Source organism: Leishmania donovani, chromosome 25, assembly GCF_000227135.1.
Source record: "Leishmania donovani BPK282A1 complete genome, chromosome 25".
Classification (NCBI taxonomy): Eukaryota; Euglenozoa; class Kinetoplastea; order Trypanosomatida; family Trypanosomatidae; genus Leishmania; species Leishmania donovani.
The window spans coordinates 180926-204804 of NC_018252.1; the positions used below are offsets into that span (position 1 = coordinate 180926).

At 58.8% G+C, this 23879-nt stretch overlaps 7 protein-coding genes across 7 annotated transcripts; all 7 read right to left on the reverse strand.

Moving 5' to 3' along the window:
* Positions 1-5494: 5494 nt before the first annotated feature.
* Positions 5495-6388, reverse strand: LDBPK_250550 (hypothetical protein, conserved; the record flags this gene model as incomplete). Its single annotated transcript, XM_003861337.1, has 1 exon — positions 5495-6388. One exon carries the CDS (start codon positions 6386-6388, stop codon positions 5495-5497), a length of 894 nt encoding a protein of 297 aa, XP_003861385.1.
* A 1248-nt stretch (positions 6389-7636) lies between these two features.
* Positions 7637-9667, reverse strand: LDBPK_250560 (hypothetical protein, conserved; the record flags this gene model as incomplete). Its single annotated transcript, XM_003861338.1, has 1 exon — positions 7637-9667. One exon carries the CDS (start codon positions 9665-9667, stop codon positions 7637-7639), a length of 2031 nt encoding a protein of 676 aa, XP_003861386.1.
* A 1018-nt stretch (positions 9668-10685) lies between these two features.
* Positions 10686-11279, reverse strand: LDBPK_250570 (hypothetical protein, conserved; the record flags this gene model as incomplete). Its single annotated transcript, XM_003861339.1, has 1 exon — positions 10686-11279. One exon carries the CDS (start codon positions 11277-11279, stop codon positions 10686-10688), a length of 594 nt encoding a protein of 197 aa, XP_003861387.1.
* A 903-nt stretch (positions 11280-12182) lies between these two features.
* On the reverse strand, positions 12183-13205 carry LDBPK_250580 (hypothetical protein, conserved; the record flags this gene model as incomplete). Its single annotated transcript, XM_003861340.1, has 1 exon — positions 12183-13205. The coding sequence occupies one exon, from the start codon at positions 13203-13205 to the stop codon at positions 12183-12185; it is 1023 nt and encodes a 340-aa protein (XP_003861388.1).
* Positions 13206-14014: 809 nt separating this feature from the next.
* Positions 14015-14587, reverse strand: LDBPK_250590 (hypothetical protein, conserved; the record flags this gene model as incomplete). Its single annotated transcript, XM_003861341.1, has 1 exon — positions 14015-14587. One exon carries the CDS (start codon positions 14585-14587, stop codon positions 14015-14017), a length of 573 nt encoding a protein of 190 aa, XP_003861389.1.
* A 1510-nt stretch (positions 14588-16097) lies between these two features.
* LDBPK_250600 (hypothetical protein, conserved) lies at positions 16098-16397 on the reverse strand (the record flags this gene model as incomplete). The annotated part of the gene is made up of 1 exon (XM_003861342.1): positions 16098-16397. The coding sequence occupies one exon, from the start codon at positions 16395-16397 to the stop codon at positions 16098-16100; it is 300 nt and encodes a 99-aa protein (XP_003861390.1).
* Positions 16398-19144: 2747 nt separating this feature from the next.
* On the reverse strand, positions 19145-20392 carry LDBPK_250610 (hypothetical protein, conserved; the record flags this gene model as incomplete). Its single annotated transcript, XM_003861343.1, has 1 exon — positions 19145-20392. The coding sequence occupies one exon, from the start codon at positions 20390-20392 to the stop codon at positions 19145-19147; it is 1248 nt and encodes a 415-aa protein (XP_003861391.1).
* Positions 20393-23879: the final 3487 nt, after the last annotated feature.

The following is a 23879-nucleotide window of genomic DNA, read 5'->3' on the forward strand; positions in this document are numbered from 1 at the left end:
AACAGTTACATACATTTTAGCGTCTTTCTCCGTCTTTGCTCATCGAAGCCCGTGCTGCCAGTTTTACTTGCGCCCTTGTTTACTGTGCGGTCTTGACCTTCGTTCTTCCTCTGCGTCCTGTCGCCGTGTGCCCTTGACATCTGCGAAATTTCCAAGTGTTTCCGTGTGCTCGTGCGAGTCCGTGCGCGGGTGTGTTTAAATACTTCTGCATTGATGTCCGAGAGAATGCGGTTCCACTGGGGGTAGAGGTACAGGTTTTTCATACTTGAGCCCTGTCTACTCCCTCTTGCCCCCGCTCTCTCCGTTTGTGCGCGCATGAAGGCGGCACGCCATTACTCTCTCTCTCTCTTTGTGTTTGTACGCGTGTGTATGTGTGTTTGTGTGTGTGTTGAACCACTTGACCAGTGTCGCCCAAGCGCGCTCCCTTTCTGCCTCTCCGTCTCTCCCGCTCGCGCCTCCACTCCTCTTTGTGGGCAAGTGGATGTATCGTAGGAGCGTTTTTTCCCGCCATGACGGTTGCATGCGCGTGCGTGTGTGCGCTGGTGCGTCGATGCGAATGAGCGACCAAGACGAGAAAGGGAAGAGACTCTCCCCCTCCCTCCCCTCACCACCTTCACGCAACTCTCTCTCTCCCCTAAACACTCTTCCGTCGACAGCGTTCGCCTCGCGTGGGAAGTTGGAAGACACAGAGCGAGAGGAGCGCGTGGATGCATTGCAGTATGTTGAGGTCATCGAGCCGGCACTCAAAACGAAATGAAAAAAAAAAGAGTTGTAAGGTGGAGCAACGTCAAGGTAAAAGAACAACAACAAAAAAAAAAACTGCGCATTCATATATGGAGAACGTCAGCACACGCGGCACCACACACACGAGCAAAGTACTGCCAACCGTCCCAGCGTGGCGATCACCCGGTACACAAAAAAAAAGGAGCGCGCACTTATAGACGCACGGGCAAACACAGAGAGAGACGTCGTTTGGCTGCATTTTTCCGCTTTTTTTTTGAGAAAGCGCACATACCAAAACGAAAAGATGCAGAGGAAAAGAGGAGGTGCGAAAACGTGAACAGAGGAGATGAGGCCTACCAGACAGCCGTGCACGCACACACACACACACACACACACACGCAGACAGACACAGGCAGACACAGACACAGAGACAGAGACAACCCAACAACAACAACGCAGGAAGCGACGAAAAAAAAAGAATTCGAAAAGGCAAATGGAAGCTAATAATAAAACAAAAAAGGGGGTGGGGGACTAACAACAACAACACAAAGAAAACGAGAAACTCACACACAAACAAAACACATACCAGCACACGCAAAAAAAAAGCGAGAGAAAGAGAGACACACTCGGGGTGTGGGGTGTAGACGACACAGTCGGCACTAGTGTGTGCGTGTGGGGGCAGAGGCGCATTCACAACTGAGGAGAAGAAGAGGGGAATGCAAAAGAAAACGAGCAAGACAAAACAGAAAACAAGAAAAGAACACGCACAAGCACACGGTTGCCTAAGCATTCATGCACGCCTATGTGTCATTGTGCGCGCGTGTGCGTGCGTGTTTTCGAGGGGCAAGCGGGGGAAAAAAATGAAGAAGGCACAGCCGACGATGGAAGACTGAGATCCGGATTTCCTTTTTTTCCTTTTCCGTTCATTCGGCTGCATGTCGAGATAATGGTCTCCGTGAGAGATGAGGATGCGTGTGTGTGTGTGTGTGTGTTCGGCGGACATCTATGGTGGTAGAGGGAACACCAGATAAGCACGCACACACACGTCTATCTATATGTATATACACAAAAAGAGATCAAAATTCGCACGTCTCCTTCAGATCGCTTTCATCTCTCTTTTTCTCTTCCCGAAATTCTTGCTTTTGTGTGTGTGCGTGTGTTCCATTATTGCTCCGCATTCTCGTCTTCTCTCTGTTTTTCCCTCGTCGGCCGCTTTTTTCTCTGTGTTTTCCCTTGCTAAAGAAACGAGCGCGCACACACGCATGCACACATGTATCTGCGCACACACAGGGACTACGCAACAGATGCAGAGGCATCAACGCAGCCAACCGTCCAACCCGTGCGCGCATCCGGAGAGGGGCAGGAGGGCAGCATACTGAAGAAGGAGCCAGTCACAGCCTCTCTAACAGTACGTGCCAGGCACCGCCGTTATCCGATTACTACTACCCGCTCGACTGATTCGCCACCATTCTCTCCTCTTTCGACGTCGGCACCAGGGCAACGGGCAAGGGGGGAAAAGAGTTCGGCAGTAAGACAGCATGTACACAACGTTGTGCAGACACACACGGGCGCACACGACCACACAAGCTCACATTCACATACGCACGTAGTCCTTTTATCTTGCGCAGCCATGCATATGCACAAGCATACACATACTGAAGCGCGGCGCATGCACCCAGACCACTCACCCACGCAGATCCGCTCCTTTTTCTTGAGCAAGAGCACATACACAATCACAGAGGTGCATGCACACGCCTCCACACACACGCGTACTGTAAGAAAGAATCAGGCGCAGACGTGTTAACAGGCCTACGAACACTTAATTACATGCACGCAGAGGCAGGAACCGCGTACATGTAACTGTGTTTACTTGTAGATCCCCCCGTGTCTCTGTCGTTTTTGTCGGGCACGTGCCTGGATGGCCTTGGTCGGGTATGTACGTTGGTGTGCGGAGGCGAGCAGGAGGAAGGCGGTCCGTGTGGAAAGGTTGGAAGTTAAGTGGCCAGTTGCACAAGGGATAACGACAAACACAAGAGGAAGAGGGGGTACGGTACACTGTGAAGCAACAAGAAAAGTGAAAAAAATCCCCCCACAGACTCCAACAACACATCGCCGTGCGCTCTTCACGTCCTCGTCAATACAGACAGACAGGCTCACACGCACACATGAATCACGACTGCTCGTGGCTCCTCGTCCTCCTCCGATGGGTATTATATATTTTGTTTGGTTGCATCCGTACCTTTGCCCTTCGCTTGTTTCGTTGGGCTCTCGCTCTCTCGTGCTCTCGCGCTCTCTTTCTCTTTATGGCCGCCCCACGTCTTTTTTTCCTTTCGCCCTTTCTGGAAAGGGCGGAAGGGGGAAGGAGGGGCAAGGACTTCCTCGCCACAGTAGCGTAAGTATATCCCTCTCTCTCAAGGCTCACTCTCTTCATATATCAACTTTTTTCTTCTTTAGGGAGGGGGATTCTTCCGTCCTTATCGATGCGTCTGCTCGGGTCTGCCACGAAATATGTGTGAGGAAGTACGCGCGTATAAACACGGTGCCGAGTGTATGTGCGTGCGTATGTGTATGGACGGAGAAGCAAACAGATCATGGAGACTCGCTCGCGAGCGCAAACTGCCGCAGGCACGCATGCGCACACAGAGAGAGAGAGAGAGTGGGGCAAGTAAACCATACAAGTCCAGCACAAAAAAAAAGCAGAAAACGCATGCAGCCGAAGAGTCCTACGACGAAACAAAAAAAAGGCGGAAAGACGAGAGAAAGACAAACAACAAAACATATTTATATATATATAAACCGAAGGAAAGGGGAGGAGGAGGAGGGGGGAGGGGCGTGCAAGCAAAGAACGGGAAAGCGAGGCAGGGCGAGCGAAGCGCTCTTCTCGCTCCGCCTTTCTTCTTTTTTTTTGGTGTTTGTTTCGAACAGGAAAGGGAGAAAAAGAGCGTGCGCGTGTGCGTGCGAGAGAAAAAGCGAAAGAACATGCCACAAACACACCCAATCAAAGGGGAAAAAGGGGGAAAAACAGCAAGACAGCACGCAGACACGCGCTCCAGCATTGACCCACCCACGCATGCACACACACACACACACGAAACCAGATGGGCATAGACGATCGAGAGAGAGAGGAAGGAGAGACGGTACCGGTGGCGGTAATGGTGTTGCGATACGAAACCACACAAAGAAAGCGAAGAGATGAAAAACTGATAAGACGAGGAAGAACACATAAATGGAAACTATAAAAAACAGAAACACACACACACACAACACATGCACAAGTGAGGGAGGCGAACAAAACGCACACGCACACGTGGGCGCAACATAAAAAAAAAGAAACGTAAAAGACCCCACACGTTCATGTCGAAGAAACAAACAAAGGAGAGGAGGAAATAAGGCGGACGGCGAGAGAAAGGGAGGGAAGGGGAGGGCAGCGAGATGAGCAACTACGACGAGAAGGGGCGCACCACGGACAAGAGCGAGAGAAGAGGAGAGACAACCCAACAACAAAATAAAATAAAACGAGAGAGAGAGCGCGGGCCAAGGAGAGGAGGTGGAAGAGAGGAAAACCTCGACGGCGGTAAGGCAGTGACGCCGGCGAGGAACGAAATGAAGGAGCGACGCTAGGCGGTGGTGGAACTGAGCGATACAGTCATCCCTTGCTTATTACTCCGCTTCTCTCGTTGTTTTCTTGCCCTGCTCCCGCTCTGCTGTGGTGGCGGTGAGAAACGCACTCAGGTGGGCAGCGCATTCACGCAGGCGCACAGCGAGTGCGGCGGGAGATGCAAAGAAGGCGTCCAGAGAGATGGGGAGAAAAAGATGACAAGAGGAGCACACATGGAGTCCATGGGATGGGGTGGGGGTGGAGAACCGCCTCACACACGTGAGAAAAAGAGGAAGGGAGAAAACAGAAACAACAAAGAAGCCAAACAAAAAAAGGTGTGTAGAAATAAGAGGTGCGCACAGCACCTCAAAAATGCATCTTGCACGGATGTGTTGTTGTTGTTGTCGCATGCTGCTCCGGTCGGGGGTGCGTACGTGGGAATGCCAGTTCGGCATACATGTAGAGAGGCTAGGTTGTGTTTAAGTGTGTGTGTGTGTGTGTGTGTGCTTATGCAAGGTGAGGGACGCATACACGTATGTCACAGTCGACGCCGACGTGATCCTTCTTTGTTTCCCTCTCTCTGGCTCGGCATTGCATGGGCGTCGAGGGAGAGTCTTCCAGAGAACGGATGAGGCACAGCGAACCACGTGGCGAGGGGTGGGAGAGACGGGCGAGATAGAGCGCCAGCACTGAGAGAGAAGCGAGGGTGCAAAAAGATCATCCAAGACCGTCAGGAGGGTCCGACATGTTCCCTCCCCCCTCCTTCGTCCCTCGGCCTCTCCCTCGCCTTCTCGCTTCAGAATCTGTACTCCTCGCTTCTGCGTCTCGCACCGATGTCCCGTCCGGACCATCCTCGCCGGCTGCAGCTACTGCACGCAGTGTGCGCCATAGCACTTTCCGTTTTTCTCTCTCCGCTTCTCAATGTGTTATCAGCGCCGCAGTTTAGCGTGTAATGCCATTCATGTGCGCGAGGAGGACGACAGCCAAGCACAGAAGGAGGTGGGTGGTACAAGTAACCTTTTTTTTTGCATTTTTCGTATCGCCATCAGCGCATCCACGTTTCGCTGTGCGCGAGGAGGCAGATGACGACGAGACGGTGCCCTTGGCACCGCTCTCGCACTCTTCCACACACTCCATCCTCTCCCTCCTCTATGCTCAGTGTCGCTGGCGCGCTCAACGCTGCTGGTAGCGTCCACGACCGCCGCGGCCGCGACGGAAGCCGCGCATGCTGCTCACCATCTCTGATCCGAAGGTCTCGGTGTCCGCCTTGCGCATTTCGGCACGATTCATGCTGTTCTTCTCCTTCTGGTCGCACGAGATGGTGTCGAAGAAGCTGCTCTTGTCGTAGGCCTTGGCGTGAGATTTGGCATCCTCCTTGGCCTTCTCGAACTCGCTCTTTTTCTTCTCGAACTCCTCGCGGCACTTGGCAAAATCGAAATCTCCCTCGAACTTCTCCGTTGCGCCGACGTCGGCGGGCTTGAAGTCCTGGCCGGTGTGGTAGTCGCGGTAGTTGCGCCGGTAGTTGCCCGATCCGCCGCGACCGCCGTAGCCGCCGCGGTGATTGCGGTTGTTGTTGCTGTTGTTGTTGCCGCCGCCGTTATTGTTATTGTAGCGACCGGCGCCGTAGCCACCACGGCGCGCGCCACCGCCACCGCCACCGCGGTTGTACGACTGAGCCTCGTCGTAGAAGGAGCGGCTGCCACGAGTGGCAGCGCTGCTCGCCGCCGTCGCCGAAGCTGCAGGAGCCGCGGCTGCGGCGCGTCCTCCACGACCGCGCGCTGGGGCGTGCACCTCCACAATAGCAGGGTCGCGCGCCTGCGGAGAGCTGCTGTCGCGGAAGACCGTCAGGTCCTTGATATCGGAGCCGCGGAACACGATGAATTCGAACAGCTGCTCCGTTGGCGGCACCTCTTCCACGCCGCCGCCCTTGCGGCCCTCGGTACCGTAGATACGCACATTCGACAGGCTCACGGTGTTTTCCTCAGTGTTGATAGAGTGCAGCTGACCCTCATAGCGGATCTCGCTCTTGCTGATGAGGTTGATCACGTCGCCTACGGAGTTCTGCATTTTTGTTTTTGCCTTTTAGCTGCCGTATTGCCGCGCTTGCGAGATAAAGATGGCGGGTGGATGGGGGTAGTGGCCAAAGTACGAGTGCTCCTACGAGGTGCGATGATGATCAGCTCACATGTTATGTGAGATGTGGTGCCGGTGTGTGGGGGAGGCGGCAGAGGGGGAGGGACAGATGGACGCAAGGGGTGAAGAAAGCGGCTTTGTGTGAAAGGGTAGACGAACAAAAAAAAAAGAAATCTTAACTAGGGAAGCGCAGATATAGAGAGAAAGCGAGGCAGCGTTGGTAAGAAAAGGTGAGAGTGAGAGAGCTGATCCATATGCGGCGTTGTGAATGCGTGTGTGTATGTTGATGGAGAGTCGGTGGAGTGGAGAGGCGGGACGAAGTGCGGAAAGCCCATGTACACGTGAAGCATCGAGGTAGAGAAAAGGGGGGGCGGATAGAAGAGGCAGGGAGAGACAAGGAGAGGCAGGCAAGCACAGCGCTCGAGGCACTGCAGCAAGAACAGATACATGCACGCATACACACGCGCATCTTGTCTGTTTCCTTGTCTGTCTGTATTCGTACCCTCAGTGAATGAGGGAGTGGGAGGAGAATACAATGAACTGCATGAGGGGGAGCACGGGGGGAAGGGGGGCATGCAGATGCACCGTGGGACGCGCCACTGCCGCTGCCATCCCTCTACTTTGACTTTCATGCTCAGCTGTGTCGTTGGCCTCGGTGAGTCTCATAATCATCTTCGTACGAGCCAAGGAAGAAAGGACGTTCAATGGCCGCCCACCCACCCCAAAAACGAAAACTCCCCTTGCCTTTAGGGGTAGTGGAAGTTATCGGTATGTCGCGCGCACACAGACACGCATAAAACGTTGCTGAAGGCGACTTCCGTCGCCTGAAGCTACGGCGAAATGATGACGTCGCAGTTGAGAACGTATAAGCCCCTTGTTGTAGCGCTGCATACTCCCACCACGGAGTCGTCATGGGGCAACGGGGGCTGGGTGGGGCTTCACATAGTGTACATGTGCGTGAGACGTCGGGCCCCCCTCAACACAGAGAGAGAAACGAGAAGGAACAAGTCGAGGAGAGCACCGCCAAATGCGAGCGAAGCAGAGACACGGATTAGAGGAGGGGGAACGATCGCTGGAGAGCTTGGGGTACGCCGCTGCGGGCAGGAAAAGGGTGATGCCACATCTCCTAACGAACGGCACAGCCCGTGAGTGCTACTGAAAAAGGAGAGTATCCTCCACAGCTCAACAGGCCTCAGCGCCGCCGAGAGGCACCACGGCGGCACGCGCAGCCCGCAAGACCGCCATACAGTCCGACTCCGACAACTTCTGGAAGAGGAGCAGTTGAAACATCGATTCCCCGAGCGCCGCCTGAACTGCCTCCGTTACCCGCAGCCACAACGCGCCAGAGGAGGTGCAGTCGCCGCTAGCACCACTAGCTGCCTGCAGCCTCGACACACAGCTGAAATCCATATGCTGGCGCTGCATCTCCGCAGCAGCGCGCACAATGAACTGCAGTGCGTGGCAGCAATCGACCACAGTGGCAGTGTCGCCATGCGCCGTCAAGCGCAGGTGCTTGAGAAAAGTCAAATGTCCGCTACGCTGCGACACGAGACGCAGCAGCAGCTGGCGCCTCTGGCTTGTCATGGGGCGCGAGATGAGAAGCAGCGCTGCCGTGCGACCGCACGAAAGCTGCCGGCGCTGACGCCGCAGGCGCTCCTGCTGGACGTTGGCGTCCTCCTGATCGCCGTGGATGACGTACTCATCGTCGTCGACCGCGTCGAGACAACGCGTCAAGATGTCCTGCGTGAAGCGCAGGTTCTTCGCGGCCAGGCTCAACAGCTCGCACCCCTCGACTTGGAGCGCCATGTCCTGGTCGGCGAGGGCGAGCTGGAAGAGTGTGTCGAGGTACTCGCAGCGACTGAGGGGACGCAGGAGAGGGTCGCATGCGGAGGAACCACGAGGCGGTTCACCGGCTGGCATCCCCGCAAAGCCCCACGTATTCTCTGCACAGTCCATGCCAACGATGGGCACATAGTCCACACCGGCCTCCAGAGCCGCCTCTGCGCCGTCGCCGAGGCAAAACTGAGCGTAATGGTGCTGCTCCCTCTGCAGCTGCAGGGCGCGGATGGCTCGAGCGGTATGCAGCACCACTACTTCAGACACGCGCCGCGACCCCACCAAGCTCGTCGCATCGGTGGCTGTCAACTCTTGAGCCGGTTTCACCGCGTCGGCTAGCACACGCAGCAGCCCCGTCTGGATTCCGCTCGCCAGCCGTGGATGACCTTGACCAAGTACGGCCAGCAGCTCCGTCAGCGGTGCGACGACCAGCGCGTCTGTTTCGCGCTGCAGAGCACGCAACACATGCAGCAGGCCCTCCTTGTCACCCACCATCTCGCGATACACGCGACCTGCGTTCACGACGTGCAAGAGCAGCAGAGTTATGGCCCGCCGCTCTTGCACGAGCAGAGCCAGTGCCGGGGAGGTGGCAGCAGCAGCGGCCGCAGCACAACTAGCTGTCAGCGACGTCGACAACGGCGGCGGCGAGCTCGCCGTTGTCTCCAGGCAGTGGGTGAGAGTCGCGGCCCCGCCGCCTTCCACGAACTGGAGGAGAAAGCGAGAACCGCGCAGAAAGATCGTGATCGCCTCGACCTGCGCCAGCAGCTCCGACGAGGGCGCCGCTGGGGTCGACGTCACTGCCAGAGATGATCCGTTAGCGGAAGCGTTTGTGCTGGAGTCTGGCGCCGTCGTGGACGGAGGTGGAACAGAAGCGGCCCCTCTCTTCGCGGAGATCTTTTGCGTTGCACTAACGGTAGCGGCACCAGCAGCTTTCATAGACGCGGCGGCCGCCGAGGACACGCCGTCGGACACCCACGCGCCGTAGCGCAGCTTCCACCAGGACGTGATGCGGGTAAGCAGCAAGGGAGCAGCGTCGCCGAGGTCCTCCTCCAACGCGTTGCTGTTGCTCGCACTGTGCAGCGCCTTCAGCGCCTCCAGCATGCACACGCGCTGTGCAGCACAAGCGCTGTCCCACACGCTGAGCCATGCAGCCGCGCGACGACCGCGCAGCTGGGGAGCCGCAGCTGCTGCCCTCCACTTTGCGCGCAGTCTATGCTGTGTTCGCTGCTTCGCTGCCGCATCAACCGCCGTCGGATGTGCAATGGCAGGTCGCATAGTGGAGGAAGACGAGAAAGCGGCAGTTGTGGATATCCGCTGTGACGCCCCTCGGCGTGAGTTGGCCGCACCGCCGGCATGCGCCGCTTGTGTGCCTGTCATAGCTTTCAGACTGTAGCGCACCGACGGCGGAGGTCAGGTGAGGTGCGAGGCCACGCAGCAGAGGGAGACCAAGATGCCGGGGAGGAGCGGAGGCAAAGGCGCGAGACGAAATGTGCACTTCACATGTGACTGGGCAGGGATGTGCGTGAGCCCAAGACACGCGCATGCACGTGCTGCGAGACGGAGAGATACAGCAAAAGAGGGCAGCGAGTGAGTGCGTGAGTGGAGATGTGCGCGAGGGGAGGAAAGAGGGGCGGCGCCTAGAGAACGCCAGAGGACGAGGGGCATGCAAAAGAGAAAGGAAGAGGAAAAATCATCAGCATGCGCACTCGCATTTGCGGCCGGCGAGGCACAGATGCGATGGCAAGGCGTGGCAAGGGCAGACTAAGCGGAGGGAGAAGAGAGGGTGCCCGGAGGAACAAGGTAGAAAAGCCCTCTCTCCCTGCCCCCTAGCAGCACTTCATGGCTCTCACACAAGAAGCTGAGCCGCCCTCATCCCTCCCCTTCCCTCTGCCCCCCCCTCCTCCGCCCCCTCTCTCTATCTGCTGCCACCACTCGCCCACCGAGCTGTGAACAATTCACCCACGGAGCAGGTGCCGCTGCATCGACTCCACCTCGCTCTCTTGTTTGGGTGTTATGATGGTGCCTCATCCGGCGCCGTCTATTTTCTCCTCTGAAACAGGCGATATGGAGGGGGGTGGCCTCGATGTGTGCTGCCGCCGTCACCATCACTTGCAGACCCGACGAGAGGATCAGGGTGAGAGGAAAAGGTACGGCGGAGAGCGAAGAGAGGGACAAGAAACGAAGGCATTCCGTTAAACAGAGCTAAGCAACAGTGCGGACGCAGCAACCGCGCGTGCAACAGAAAGGCAACCAGCCAACACATCGGCACGACTACAAGACACTGCGCTGACGCTCAGACGTTCGATCAGGCAAGTGTGCACACAAGCACACACTCGCACGAACGCGCATGCATGGGTGTCCGGCAGAGAGTCAGATTTTCTTCTCTCTTTGCGTCTTAGCGCGTTGCCGCACGAATGGAGCGGTTCATGGGACGCAGCACAAGCCTCATGACGAGCACAGCCACACCAAGCACGATCAGCATCAAGAGGCACACCTGAAACTCAATTAAGCGGCGCTTGGACTTGGGGAGCAGCTGGAACTGCAAGCGCTGACGATCCGTCTGGCTGCTGTGCGCCTTGAGATAGTATGGCGAGTCCGGATCCTTCAAGATCTCGTAGGCTTGGAAAACACGGTCTACCATCTTGGCATCAGGGTACTTCCCGTTGGGGCCGTACTTGGCCTTCGCCTTTTCAAAGGCAGCATCGATGTCCTCCACCGTGCTGTCCGTCGGCAGGTCGAGCACCTCTAGCGGGTCGAACTGCGAAAGGAAGGCCTCCTGCTCACGCTTGCCCGGCATCTGCGCGTACTGAGTGCGCCGTTGCTCACCCAGCGCGGAGACAGCGACACCAGCGGCATGACCTGCGCCGGTCGGCGCTGCAAACTGCACCTGGCGGCGAGACGACGCGCTGCGAAGTGCTGTTCCAAGAAGAAGAGGCCGCACGCTCACCGGCACGGCGCCGCGGTGCAGCACTATCGCACACGAACGCATCTTGCTCTAGGGTTTTGCTTATCCGCCTGCACGAGTACGCATGCGTTCACTGAGCTGGCCGGCAAAGTGGAATGCGGTGAGGCAAGAAAGGGAGGAAGAAACAAAAAGACGGCAGTGCAGACACACAGACACGCAGAGAGAGAGAGAGACGACGCGCGAGCGTCTTGGCAATACTGTGGATGAGCTGTGCGCGTGCAAGAGCGAATGCCAAGACTCGGCCGTCGCGGTAGGAACGTGAGGCGAGAACAACGCGACGCACCGGAGAGGGGGAGTCACCTGTGCCGGAAACCCGATGTGGCCGCGTAGCCACTTGCGCCTTTTCGGGGGAGGGGGGGGGGCTGCATGTGTCCATGCGCGTACCCCACCATATGGAGGAAGCAGAGCATGAGCCGTCAAGCGCACGTTGGTGCTGCTGCGACTGCTGCCGCTTTCCCTCAGCGCCAAGGCGATAGCGTGCGCTAGCACAAGCTCGCAGAGGCTCATACATAGAGAGACACACACAAGCACACTAGCAAAGGAGGGCAAAGATACGCTCATCAGCGTGCCCGTGCACTCGCGAAGGCCTTCAGCAGCAGGCAGCAATGCGTGCAGCCGTCAAGCCCACATGCAGTAGAAGCCATGGGCACGCGAAAAGAAAGAAAAAGGATAAGAGGACCGGCAGCGGCAACACCGAACAGCGAGCAACCTGGAAAAAAAATGCAACCTGTAAGAGAAACAAAGGCGAACCCACATCGGCACCACCATCGTTGCTATCCTTGACGTCGTCGAGAGCGGTCAGACCAAGATAAGGGCGCTGAATGACTGAAGAACGGGAGAAAGCGCGAATCCGTGCAGCCCGTGAAGGAAAAGGTGATTGGGTACACGCATCCCTTTGCCCACCACCACTTGCCCCGCTCCGCACCCTCACGCGTTGTACAGGATGGTGGGCCGACGGCCATTGGAGAGCTCCAAACTCACCAGCTCCTCGTCGAAAAGCTCGATGAACTCCTCGTTGTCGGCGCGGCTCTTGTTTCCGGCGAAGCGGCGGTACTCCTCGAGGATGGAGACGAGATTCCATCCCTGAAGCTTGCGTAGACACCCACACACAATGCCGGAGCGGTAGCGTCCCTTGGAACAGGTGATGAGCAGCGGATAGTACTGCGGGTCTAGCAGGATGTGCAGGATGCTGACGACCACCGCCTCGGAGAGGGTCATGAGGCCGTGCAGTTTGCCCTCGTAGGACGGCGCCGCTGCCTCAAAGCTGCCACTGCCGCCGCCGTTGTCGCGCAGTCCGTTGGCGGGGAAGTAGAGCGGCGCTGGGATGTGTACTGGCGAGAATTTGGAGCTATTCTGGCGGTCGCCGACGTTTTCTTGCAGGAAACGCACGGCATTCGACGTGCCCGCAGTGGCGGTGCCGGTGGACGTGGGAGGCCAGCTCTGGCCCTCAGTGGAGGCGCCGCGGTCCTCCTCTATGCCCTCTCCGTTGCCATCCGGCCAGCCATCGCCTTCGACTTGACTGGCGTTGCCATTGCCCAACGAGTCCATGTACGGGCGGTTGCCGTCGCCACCGCTGCAGCTGGCGGTGGTGCCTTCGCGACCCTCCTCCTTAGCCTTCCCGACATTGCTCCCATTCACATTCGCGGGCCCACTGGACGAGGGGCCTATCGTGTTCCCACGCGTAACGTCGTCGGCTGCAGTGATGAGTGTGTACGCCTGCGCCGCACCCCGGAACGTGCCGCAAGTCTGTGATTCGCTGACGAGGGGGCAGAAGATCGTAACCCCAGACTCCTGCAGCCAGTGCACAAAGGCGTCGTCGTGGATGTCCGTGAGCAGGATGCATGTGCGCAGCCCCAGAGATGCGAGAAAGCCGTAGTGGCGCGGCTCTGGCGCACCACAGCGGAAGATGCCCTCCTCCACATAGCTAAAGTTGGGTGGAATGACCTTCATTACTATACTCCCGTTCCACGCCTCTGGTAGGCGTCAGGGCGAGCGCACAGATGTATCGGTGCGTGTATGCGTGTCGCTTGCCTCGTGCAGGGCCAAGCGAAGAGAAACAGAAAAGGGGAGCAGCAGGGCAACACCGCAAAAGGAGGGGGAGGGGGGGGGAATGAAGCGCACTAAAAGAAATGTCGAAGAATGCACAGAGAAACGCTGCCAAGGGCACTCTGGCGCGGAGAGAGGGACAATGGAGAAGGCGAGGCGGCGGCAGTGGTGGCGTTGGCGGCTAGGGCGGGGGGGAGGGCTCGGAGGGAGACGGAGAGAAGCGAAATGCACACACACACACACACAAGGGCAGACAGGCATGCAAGCGCACGCCCCAACCGGAACACATCAGAAAGTCATGTGAAAACAACAAAACGAGGCGCCCGTCGCCCAAGCCTATCCTGGGATGCCTCAAAGCACTCGACAAGTGCACGGCTTGCCGCGGCTTGTGCTCTCTCCTCCGGCACACGCGCTGGTACGCACACCTGTGTAGGCCTCCGTATTTGCGCATGGGTGTGACCGCCTCCCTCGTTCCTTACTCCCTACCCGCCCCTTGCACTCCTCTATCGCGCTCCAAGCAAACGCTTCGCACGGCACGCACCTGCTTTTGGTTGTGGGCTCTTCGCGAACCCCCTGGCGGGGATGGGAGGTGCACATTCTCGCACAGTGAAAGACATTCTGACAAGGCACCGGCACCGAAAAGCAGAACACGCACACCATCACATCAGCTAATCCGCATCCGTTTGCCCACTTCCGCTCCCCTGCCGGGCGGGCTAAAACTGGGGCATCTGAGAGCCAAAGTCGCCCTTGCGGCTCGCCTTCAGGGAGGTATACGGGTCCCGGCCGCCGTCCGCCGCCACCTGCGTTTCATGAAGGTCGCGCTTCTTGCGAATGCGCATGTAGCTATCCTGCACCGCGCACAGCGTTAGTGACATTTTCTCATCCGTCTTGAGCTTCTCCTTCAGCCTGGCCATGAACTCGTCGTCGTGCTGCACACTGTCGGTGAGCATTCGCATGTCCTTCGCGGCCCCACCGTGTTGGCGCAGGTAGTTGACATACTCGGTGTCCGTCCTTAGCTCTCGCTGGATGGCGACCAGCCACTGCTGATCGCAGCAAGCCTGCAGCACCTCATAGTAGACCTGTGGGTTAAACTCGCGGCCGCAAGCTGTCTTGATGGGAGTATGCAGGCCAACGCTACTCTGCAGATGGTGGCCGCGACGCATCTCCCAGCCGTGGCTGCTGCCGTTGGGGCCGGGGCCCTCGGTGGGGATGTGGCCCGGTATAATGGTCCGTCGTGACACGACGAGCGCGCCAAGGCGCAGAGGGGTGCGCTGCACACGCCGCATGGCTACACGAATCAAGCAGAGGCACTATGGATACCAGCCCACGCCTATGCACCAATATGGGTGGGTGTGTGGATATATCTATGCGTTTCGCTCCACACACACACACGCGAGACTTGCCAGAAGGCTGCACTGCGCGCCGACAGAGAGAGACGGGCGCGAAAGCAAAGGAGGATTCGGATCGCAGAGAGATGTCGAAGGGCAAAGTACAGGCACCTCATCTCGGTTGATATAGAGAGAAAGCGCAAGGGGAGAGGGCAGAGCAAAGTATTTCAACGGCGGGGCCCCGTCCCCGCCCCCCCCCCTCCGGGCCCTTCTAAACGTGTCGTCTCCCTCATTCTTTGCGCGGTGCGAGTGGAGTGAAAAGGCGAGCTGTGAATGGAAGGTGAAGATGCGACAGAGAGCGCCACACTGCCTTCGCCCACCTTCGCTATTCATGGCTTCACGCAAGCCGCAGCTGCTCACAACGCACATAACGGCAGCATACGTGGCATGCGTGCGCAGCCTCAAGTGCTGTCAGAGCATGTCGGTGTTGGCAAACGGCTCTGCGAGTGAGGTCGTTGAAAAAATGAAGGCAACCAGGCAGCACGGAGAGCAGCCGCTTCGCGGATTGCGTAGTCCTCCTTCCGCGCCCTTATTTTTCTGCTCGTGTTTACGTGCTTGCTTGCCTGTTACGTGCTACACAATGAAACGAATGTGTTCGAGCGTACACATGCACACACAGATACGCACACATACGCACGCACACAAAGTGACCCCGGATGCATCTCTCACGCTCTTTTTGGGTGCTAGGTGAGACAGTGTGGGGTGGCTGTGCGTGTGCGTGTGCGTACTCCCTACGTAGAAATACGCGCCATCCTTCCTCTTTTCGGTCGGTCCTCTCCTGCCTGTTGCCCGTTCTTCTTCGAGGCCTCCCGCCGTTCGCCACTGCAAAGCGCTTGGCATCGTGCAATCGTGCCGCTCTCTCGGACAGCACTACTTGGCATGCTGTCCTGGCATGCGGCCACGGCTTCGTGCCAGTCCACTCGGTGCCCATCCCGTGGGCCTGCCTGGTAGCGCGCGCGCGAGAGAGAGGTACAAGAAGACAGTTACATGCCGGAAGTCGGTGTGGGTGTGGAGACAGGCAGAGAGGCAAGGGCAGCGGGAAGCCGACTTTGCAATGCATACGGCTCCGGTCGTGGTATTCTACCTCCTACTAAGTTGCACATGTTTGGGGGGGGGGATTGTTGTTGGGTCCTTCCTGCAGATGTGGCGGCGGCAGCGGCAGTTGTTTGGCTGTGCACGAACTCATAGATGTATGAGGACGCCTACGAGCCTAAGCACCAGCCACCGCTTCTCCAAAGGAGAGGCAACACGCTGCATCGACTTCGACGGATAACGGGGAAAGGTCCATCGACACCAGGTAATGGTGGAGAGAAGCAGGCGGGTAGGTGAGGCGAAGTTGGCTGCATTTGTGCGGCTACTCCTCTACACCATCAGCGGCGCGCCATCTGCGCGGCGGAATCAGAGACTTCTAGTGCATGGCCTTCTCCACGTCCTTGTACACCTCATGCAGGCCCTCCGGCACCATCGCCGGAATAGTCGTCTCGAGCTCGGCATTCTGTTTCGCCTCCGCCATGGCCTGGGCAGCCTGGTGGCGCTCCACGTTTTGCTGACGCACCCGCTGCTGGTGGGCGACCCACTCCGCATCGTTGGCGGCCTTCTCACGGAAGCCCTTGTTGAAGCCGAGCCATGCGACCACAAGATACGAGAAGTTGCGGAACTGGTTGAGCGTCTTCGGTGCCACCTTCGCAGCAGAGGAAGAGACGGACATGGCGGCGGTGACTGTGTTGCGGTGAGCTGTGGAGGTGTGGGCGTATGCGTACCCCAACGAAGAGGGAGAGGAGGAAAGGAGAGGAAATGCCGGTTTGGAAAAGCAGGCGTGCACTGTTTCTGTGCGTGGTCAACTCACATGAGTCGTACAGGGAACAAGTGGACACGTGTCCAAGAAGTGGAGACGACCGCGTTGTGTCGTGGCAGCAGCGGCAGGCATCGGGGGTTCGCCATGTTGGTGCGGCAGAAGGCAACACATATATATACAAAGAAAGGGAGCAGAGGAAGAAGTATGCACGAGGCACGCAGGAGGATGGACTGCAGCGGACCCATGCTAAGGATGAATCTCCGGCAGAGACGGGTCTCCACAGAAAAAAAAAAAGAGACAGCATGCAATGAGCACGCCTGCAGTGGAGACGGGAGGAGTCCGGAGAGAGAGCGAGCGAGACAGCGCAGCCGGGTATCACCTCCACTCCCTTGTACCCCCTCCCTTCTGCCTCCATCATCCTTCTCGCCATCGCTAAGGGCCCCACCACGGCAAGCCCTTGAGCACTAGGCAAGAAGCGGCGCCTTCTCACCAGGATGATGCTGTTTTGTTTTGTTTTTCTTGTTTTTCCTTTGCATTGCATATCTGCACGACCTGGCCCCCGTCTTCTTGTGCATGCTCTGTGACTGAGAACATCCAATCCATCGCAGACACGCACAGACGAACGGGCCCCGTCGGCACACCCACGCGAGAGTGACCGCAGAGAACCATGCAGGGCAAACGACACAAAAACTCCTAAACAGAGAGCGATAAGAGAAGGAGGAAGGCAGCACCGCAGGCACAGGAACGGCTGCTCTCCCGTGCACCCGCCTTGCTCCGCCGGCACGATCCGCAGCTCCACGGTTATTTTCGCTCCTTCTCCCTCACATCAACGTCGAGGTATAGGCGGCGGCTTCTGCCTTCCCTCCTCCGACTCAGCATCGACAAATCCGTAGGTGTCCGGTGTCGGCACCCGGGTTCGCTGCAGCGGCATCACGATCTCGTTCTCATACTCACACCGCCCCATGGGGTTGCCGCGGCAGAACTGGTTGATGACGGCAATGCCGAGCAGGCATAAGGCAAAGGATGTGCAGGCGCCTCGCCATGTGGTCGCGGAGGTGGTGCGGCCGAACCATTCACCGGCCGCACCTTTGGAGTGGAAGATGGAGCCGCAGCGCACAAAACTGCGATGCATGGCGAGCCAAGTGGAGCAAAAGGAGAAAAAGGCAGGGAAAGACAGAAACACTCACGCCCAGTGCTGCGACGGTACATGAAACACGTACGCCTGAGCGTCTTGGAGTGAGCAGACGCGAGGAAGGCGTACGGACGCGCTCTTCTTCGGTTTCACACCGCGCGCCAAGAGGAGTAAAGACGCGTTTCTGTTTTCCTTCCATCGACCTCGAGGAGCAAGAGGAGGAAGCAGGATAAAGCAGCGATGCCCAAACGCCACGTTGTTGCGTTCCCGTGTGACGCATGAGACACACACACAAATAGAGGTATGCATCAGTAGATGGAAAAGACTTGGCGAGAGACTCCACCCGTGAAGCGCGCATATATGCAGCCTGGCGGTATAGAGCACGTCCCTCTCCTCGAGCCGTTGTATGCGCGCTGCGGATGTCCAGCCACGTGACAAGAAACCGCGGCGCGGTACGCCCGTGGTAAGACAAGCAGGAAGGAAAGCTCTCCCTGCGGTGTGTGGCAACACTCAACTCCCGCGGTCGTTGCGGGCGAGGAAGGTAGGGCAGGCGAAAATGAGAGGAGTATCGAAACAACAACAGGAGGCGAGAGGCAAAAACCACCACACGCACCTCCTCGCCCGCCCACCGCTCCCCTCCTCGTGCCCCATCTATAAGCGTACGGCTTGTGCTGCTGATATCTTTTCGTTTTTTGTTTGGTATTTTGCATACGTGCCTCTAGTGGTTCGCTCCAGGCGCGTGACGATGAGTACGTGCAAGCAAGAGAGAGGAAAAGGGATACGGCAACAAGCATACACACATACACATACACGGAGACGGAGACATGCACGTCGAGGGTGCGCACGCGCGGAGGGGGAAGAAAAGACGCTCCGAAAAGGCGGCAGAATTCGGCGGAGAGGAAAGGAAGGGGGTGAGAACACAGCTACATGGCTATGATGAGGTGCTGGCCAATGAAAGTGAAACCCCAAGTACAACACGAACCGAAGAAGAACAAGAAATGAGTACATCCGGCGCACACACAAGAGCACCCGCACGAGAAGCGGCATCAGCGAGGGCGAATTTGTGTGCGAGGGGGGGGGGAAGACATTCAGAGGACGGGTGGGGAGAAAGAAGAGAGCGGGGCAGAGGGCAGCTGAGAGGCCAAAGCACGTCGCCCTCTGCAGGATCCCTTCCCTCCTCTGTCATCTTTTCCTACAGGCCCTGCCCCCTCCACAAGATCTGCCGTGCGTCCGACGAAGCAGCAGTGGTGCATGTTTCTCTGTCTTTTACGTACATGCAGACCATTCGCGGCGTATTCGAAAGAGTCGGGGGGATGGGAGAGCGAGGGAGATGAGCCGGGTTCGCGTTTGTGTGAAGGACTACGACGGGGCAGAGTTCTCCGAGACGGTGGTGCCATGGTGGCACGTCGCCGCCGCCATAATTAGCAGGTACTGGCAGTACTCCATCGTCCCACCTCCGCAAAAAGAGCTCTTGCCCCTTCGGCTATCGCTCGCCTCGTACCACCTGTAGGGGAGAAGGTGGGAAGCACTACGCAAGTCGGTAGTGATGCGCATTCATGCGGCTATCCTTGAGCTCCACCCCAGGCCCGTACCAGTCGGCCGGCACCGGCTCCAGCGGCGGCTTCGGCTTCGTCAGCTGCGGTAGATCCTCTTCGATGACGTGGAAGGTGCGCCCAAAGTGGTACTGGTACTCCGGCAAGTGGCCACCGTAGCCAGCAGCGTGGCGCATGTACATCGGCCGTGCATCCGCCTCTTCGCGGCCACGTATCCACTCGTCGCGGCGATCCTTGTCCTCCTCGTACCGCTCAAACTTGCGCTTCGTCGTCGAGCCCGTATGGCGGATGCTGAAGAGCGCGGTGCCGCTAGTGCCGGAGGCAGTCGCGGCTGCTAGAGGAGAGGTCGCGCCCGGGCCGAGTGGAGGTGGTGCCGGCACCAGCTGCAGGGAAGCAGCCACAGAGCTGCACCGCGCGGGCATCATCGCTACCAGGCATGGGTGCTGCTGGAGGGTGAGTACGATGAAGGTCGTCACGTCGTCGCAGGGCACCGCTGCCCCTTCGGCGTAGACTGTCGATGCGAAGGTTGCCTGCAAATCAGCTTGGGCTACTACCAGCGCAGACAACTGGTCTGCAGCCGTTCGCACATCCACAGCGCTCTCCTCCTCGCGAGAGAGTTCGGCAGCAAAGATAGCGGAGAGGGTATCTCGCGCACTATCCATCGTCACAGACACGCACGGCAGCGGCAGCGTGGAAAAAAGGGTCGACGAAGCCACCTCAGACACGGATTGCGTCAGAGCCGGCGGGGTTTGCCGGCATGGATGCAGCGCCTCCAGTAGATCGTCGGCCAGCGCAAAGCCCACCGGGTCACTGTAGGCAAGGAGTATTGCCGCGTAGTCATCCGGGGTGAGGAGGACGCCAGACTGTGCGAAGACCACCTTCAGCCCCTCAGGGTTGATTCGGCGGCGCCGAATCTGTTGTGTTGGCGTGGAGGAAGAGGGGGAGAACCCGGCTGCGTGTGCCGTTGCAGCAGATGCCGATGCAACTCGCATCGTCTGCGGCGGCGGCGGTTGAAAAGCCCCGGTGGAGGGCAACTCGGTCGACGTCGACTTGGCCGACGCCACAGCACGCTCGCACTCCTTCGCGTACGCCCGCCTGAACTTGACGTATTCGGCAAAACCGCCACGCAGAAGGCGGTGCGTCACGTTCGATAGCACCGGCTCGCAAGCCTCGCGCGCGAGGACCACCTCCACGGCGGTCAACGCAGAGCGGCGAATCGGCATCGCGACAACGCCACGTGTGAAAGAAAAGGTGTTTCTGCTTTTGGGAGTGCCGGTGGCGGAATATCTCTTCAAGTGGATTGCGGGTAACGAAATCGGGGGTGCAGCGAAGAATGAAAAAGGCAACCGCGGCGGCAATGCGCCAACACAGTGACACCTTAGCGGCGGCGGCGGCGCAGAACTGCGAAGATGGTAGGTGCAAAAACCGGGGCAGCTGGAGAACTTAAAAGGACGACGGCAGCAGAGGGTAGAAAGGAGAGAAGCGGTAAGCAGACCAGCACGAGAAGAGTGTGATTATCGTGTGTGTGTGTGTGTGTGTTCAGGTATGCGAAGCAGAGGCCAGGCAGCAAGCCATGAGTGCGCCGGTGGTGCTGGCGGAGGGAGAGCAATGGAGAAAAGGGGGGCCGTGAAGCCTCACCCCTCCCCTTCTTCGGCAGAAGCCGTATAATGCGCACCTGACCCATCGCGGTGCATCCAACAAGCTCACATGGAGCAAAAAAAAAAATCAAAGAAGCGCACACGCACACAAAAGCGCACAACACCGTCGCCGTCAAGCGCATATGCCTTCAGAGAGTCACACGCCACACACGCAACGGGAGAACAACAAGCGTGGCGGATGCACACACACGAGGTGCGAGCGTTGCGGCTATTCGTCCTTCACGCAGTGGAGAAAGGAGATGGGTAGCCCTTTCCCTCGCTTGGCATGTTGCAGTGCGCACGTAGGGCCAAGCGGCTACCTGTGGCCCTCGGTGGTCGTCAACAAACCGTAGACGCGCTGAAGCGCCGCCTTGCTCTGTAGCACGCGCTTCAGCTTCAGGGGATGGCCCTTCGTTCATGAAGCCCTACAGAGCGCGGGCTGCCGCCGCTGCTGCCACGGCTACGACAGAGCCGACTGCCGCCTTGAGAGTGGTTTGTCTCGCGGAGTACAGTGGGGATGACGAGAAGCGAAATAACAGTCGCACGCGTGTGCGGCACCACACAGTCGCAGACACGTATCGGACAGTGGATCGACATGGTCGGGGAAGGGGGGGTGACGCTACAGTTGCAAGAACATGAGCTCGCCACCAAACGTCATGAGAGGACGCAAGGGATGCGCCACGCAGCTGCCCGGCAAAATTGGCGGGCCCGAGGATTGGCGTCCCTGCTGCAGCTGCTGTGACAAGGCGGGCTCCACGACACCGTCCGCCATCACCGCCAGCGGGCGCTCGTTCAAGATCAGCCCCTTCGTGTTGAAAGCGGCGTACGTGTTATTCTGGAAGCAAAGGCCCACTAGCCCCGTGTGGATGCCAACAGAGCAACGCACGATACGGGGGGCCAGTGGAGGGCAGGGGACTGGGACAGTGCTTGTGTTGGGCAACGACGACAGCGAGGCGGCCGCGGCATCGGCGCCAACACCGCCGATGTCGAGCGACGCTCCCTCGACCCTACCGTGACCGTAGTAGAGATCTTGGTGGGTCACACACAGCTGCGGCTCACTCAGCTTGCGCGGGTCGAAGATAAAGAATGCGCTACGGGTGGCGGCAGCGATGGAGAAGCCGGTGTTGGTCGCGATGGGCCCGGCGCCGACGACCGCCTCCACGGCTGCCGCTACTGCCGCACCGGGAGCACGACAGCTCACCATGCCCACGGCGCCCATCTGCCCCTGCCGCTGACGGTCGTCGTAGTAGCGGACAACGCCGTCTGAGAAACCCGCCAGCAGCGCGCGCTGCGTCGTGTGCGTCTCGAGGCTCGTCAGCACGGGGTTGCCCGACACGCTCAGTCGCTGTACTACCTGCTCCTCGGCGAGTGACACCATGTGGATCGCCGTGCCGCCGTCTGTCGCGATGGGGCCGCCGTAGAAGAGCACCGCTGCACTGCTTCGGTACGTTGACTTCAGATCCAACCAGCGGTTCGCCGGCGGCGGCGGGCAGGCAGAGAACACGGCGGCCTCGGTGGGCACCGAGTTGGGGTCCCAGCAGCCCTTCATGAGCGTGAATACACCGCGCTTGTCGACCAGCAGCAGCCCTGACTGCTCTGAAAGGTCGTTGATTATATGCACGTCATGCAGTGGTCCCGATAGCTGCACTGGAAAGCTGTGCAGTTCCTGCTGTGAATTGTAGTTGTCGTACGAGATGTATGAGATGCGCTGGTTCTTCGTAGCAACCACCATAGACGCCTCGAGTGCGCGAAACGTAGTGCACACAACCGTGTCCGGGCGCACGGCGCTGCGCAGCACGAGGTGCCGCTCCGCCTCGGTGTTCCTGCGGGACACCGACAACGCTTCCGCCGAGGCGGCACCGTTGCTGTTTGTGTCGAGGTGCCCATTGGGGTCCTGCAAGAGTAGCGGGCTGCTCCCCGTGTATGTGTAGCGGCGGTGAGGCTCCAGCTTGCGGTCCCGCATGTCGAGCACCAGCTGCCTCATGATGTCGGTGTTCCACGTGGCGCGCGTGCGGTCGGCCTCGGACCAGTACTCGGCTGACTCGGCAGAGGCCACGCGCGACATCGTGCGCAGAGCCTCCGAGGCGAAGCGCTGTGACTGCGGCGGAGCGCCGTTTGAGAGGTAGCGCAGCGCCTTGTTCACCAGCACACCGTCGCAGTTTGCGTAGAGCATGCACAGCACCAGTGCCGCGTCGTGCAGCAAGCCCTCCACCATTTGCAGGGCGGCTGGTGAGAGCTGGCTCGCCTCGACCTCGCGCGTCGGTGGCAGTGGATCATCGGCTGTCAAGAAAGACGTGTCGAAGACGACCGTGTCGTCGAAGAGTGAGCTGACGGTGGGGCGGGCGGCGTTGAGCTGCGACTTGACACCAACCTGAGCCTCCTCCAGCACCCACCGGTTGCCCTGCTGGCCCACCTCCAGCACGTACTCGGAGATATTTTCGCGGTGCGCGAGGGAGAGGACGCCGCGGTAGGCGTGCAACACCTCGCAACAGAAAAAAATGAGCTCCTCGCGGACATTCATGCTCGCGTCGAATATGTACTCGCGCAGCTTGATCAGCAAAGACTTCTCCATGTGCAGACGACGGACCTGCTGGTCGTGTGGCAACAGGTCGACTCGCACGCCCACGATGCTGGCAAGAAGGGTGACGCAGGAGCTGCGCACGACCGGCGAGCGGTCCTGCAGCAGCCGCGTAAACAGGTCGAGACGCGAGGTGCACTCTTTCGAGGCGAATTTCTTGGCATGTCGCAGCCCGAGAAAAAGACGCGACAGCACCAGGCACGCCCACGATCGCAGCTCCGCGTTTGTCGAGGACAAGCACGGAAAGGCGGCGTTGAGGAGGCGGTTGTTCCACGACAGGATGCACTGTCGCTCGCCGCGCTGCAGAAACTGGCACAGCACGTAGCACGCCATGCTCTTGCACCGGGAAAGGTTCACGTCTTTCATCAGGAAGTACACGGTGTGGCCTGGATTCACAAGATGGTTCTCGACGCTGTTCAGCTTTGCCGCGGCCAGGTCAGACTGTGCGGGCGGCGGCGGCGGCGGCGGCGGCGCCTCCGCCAGGGGGGAGCGCCA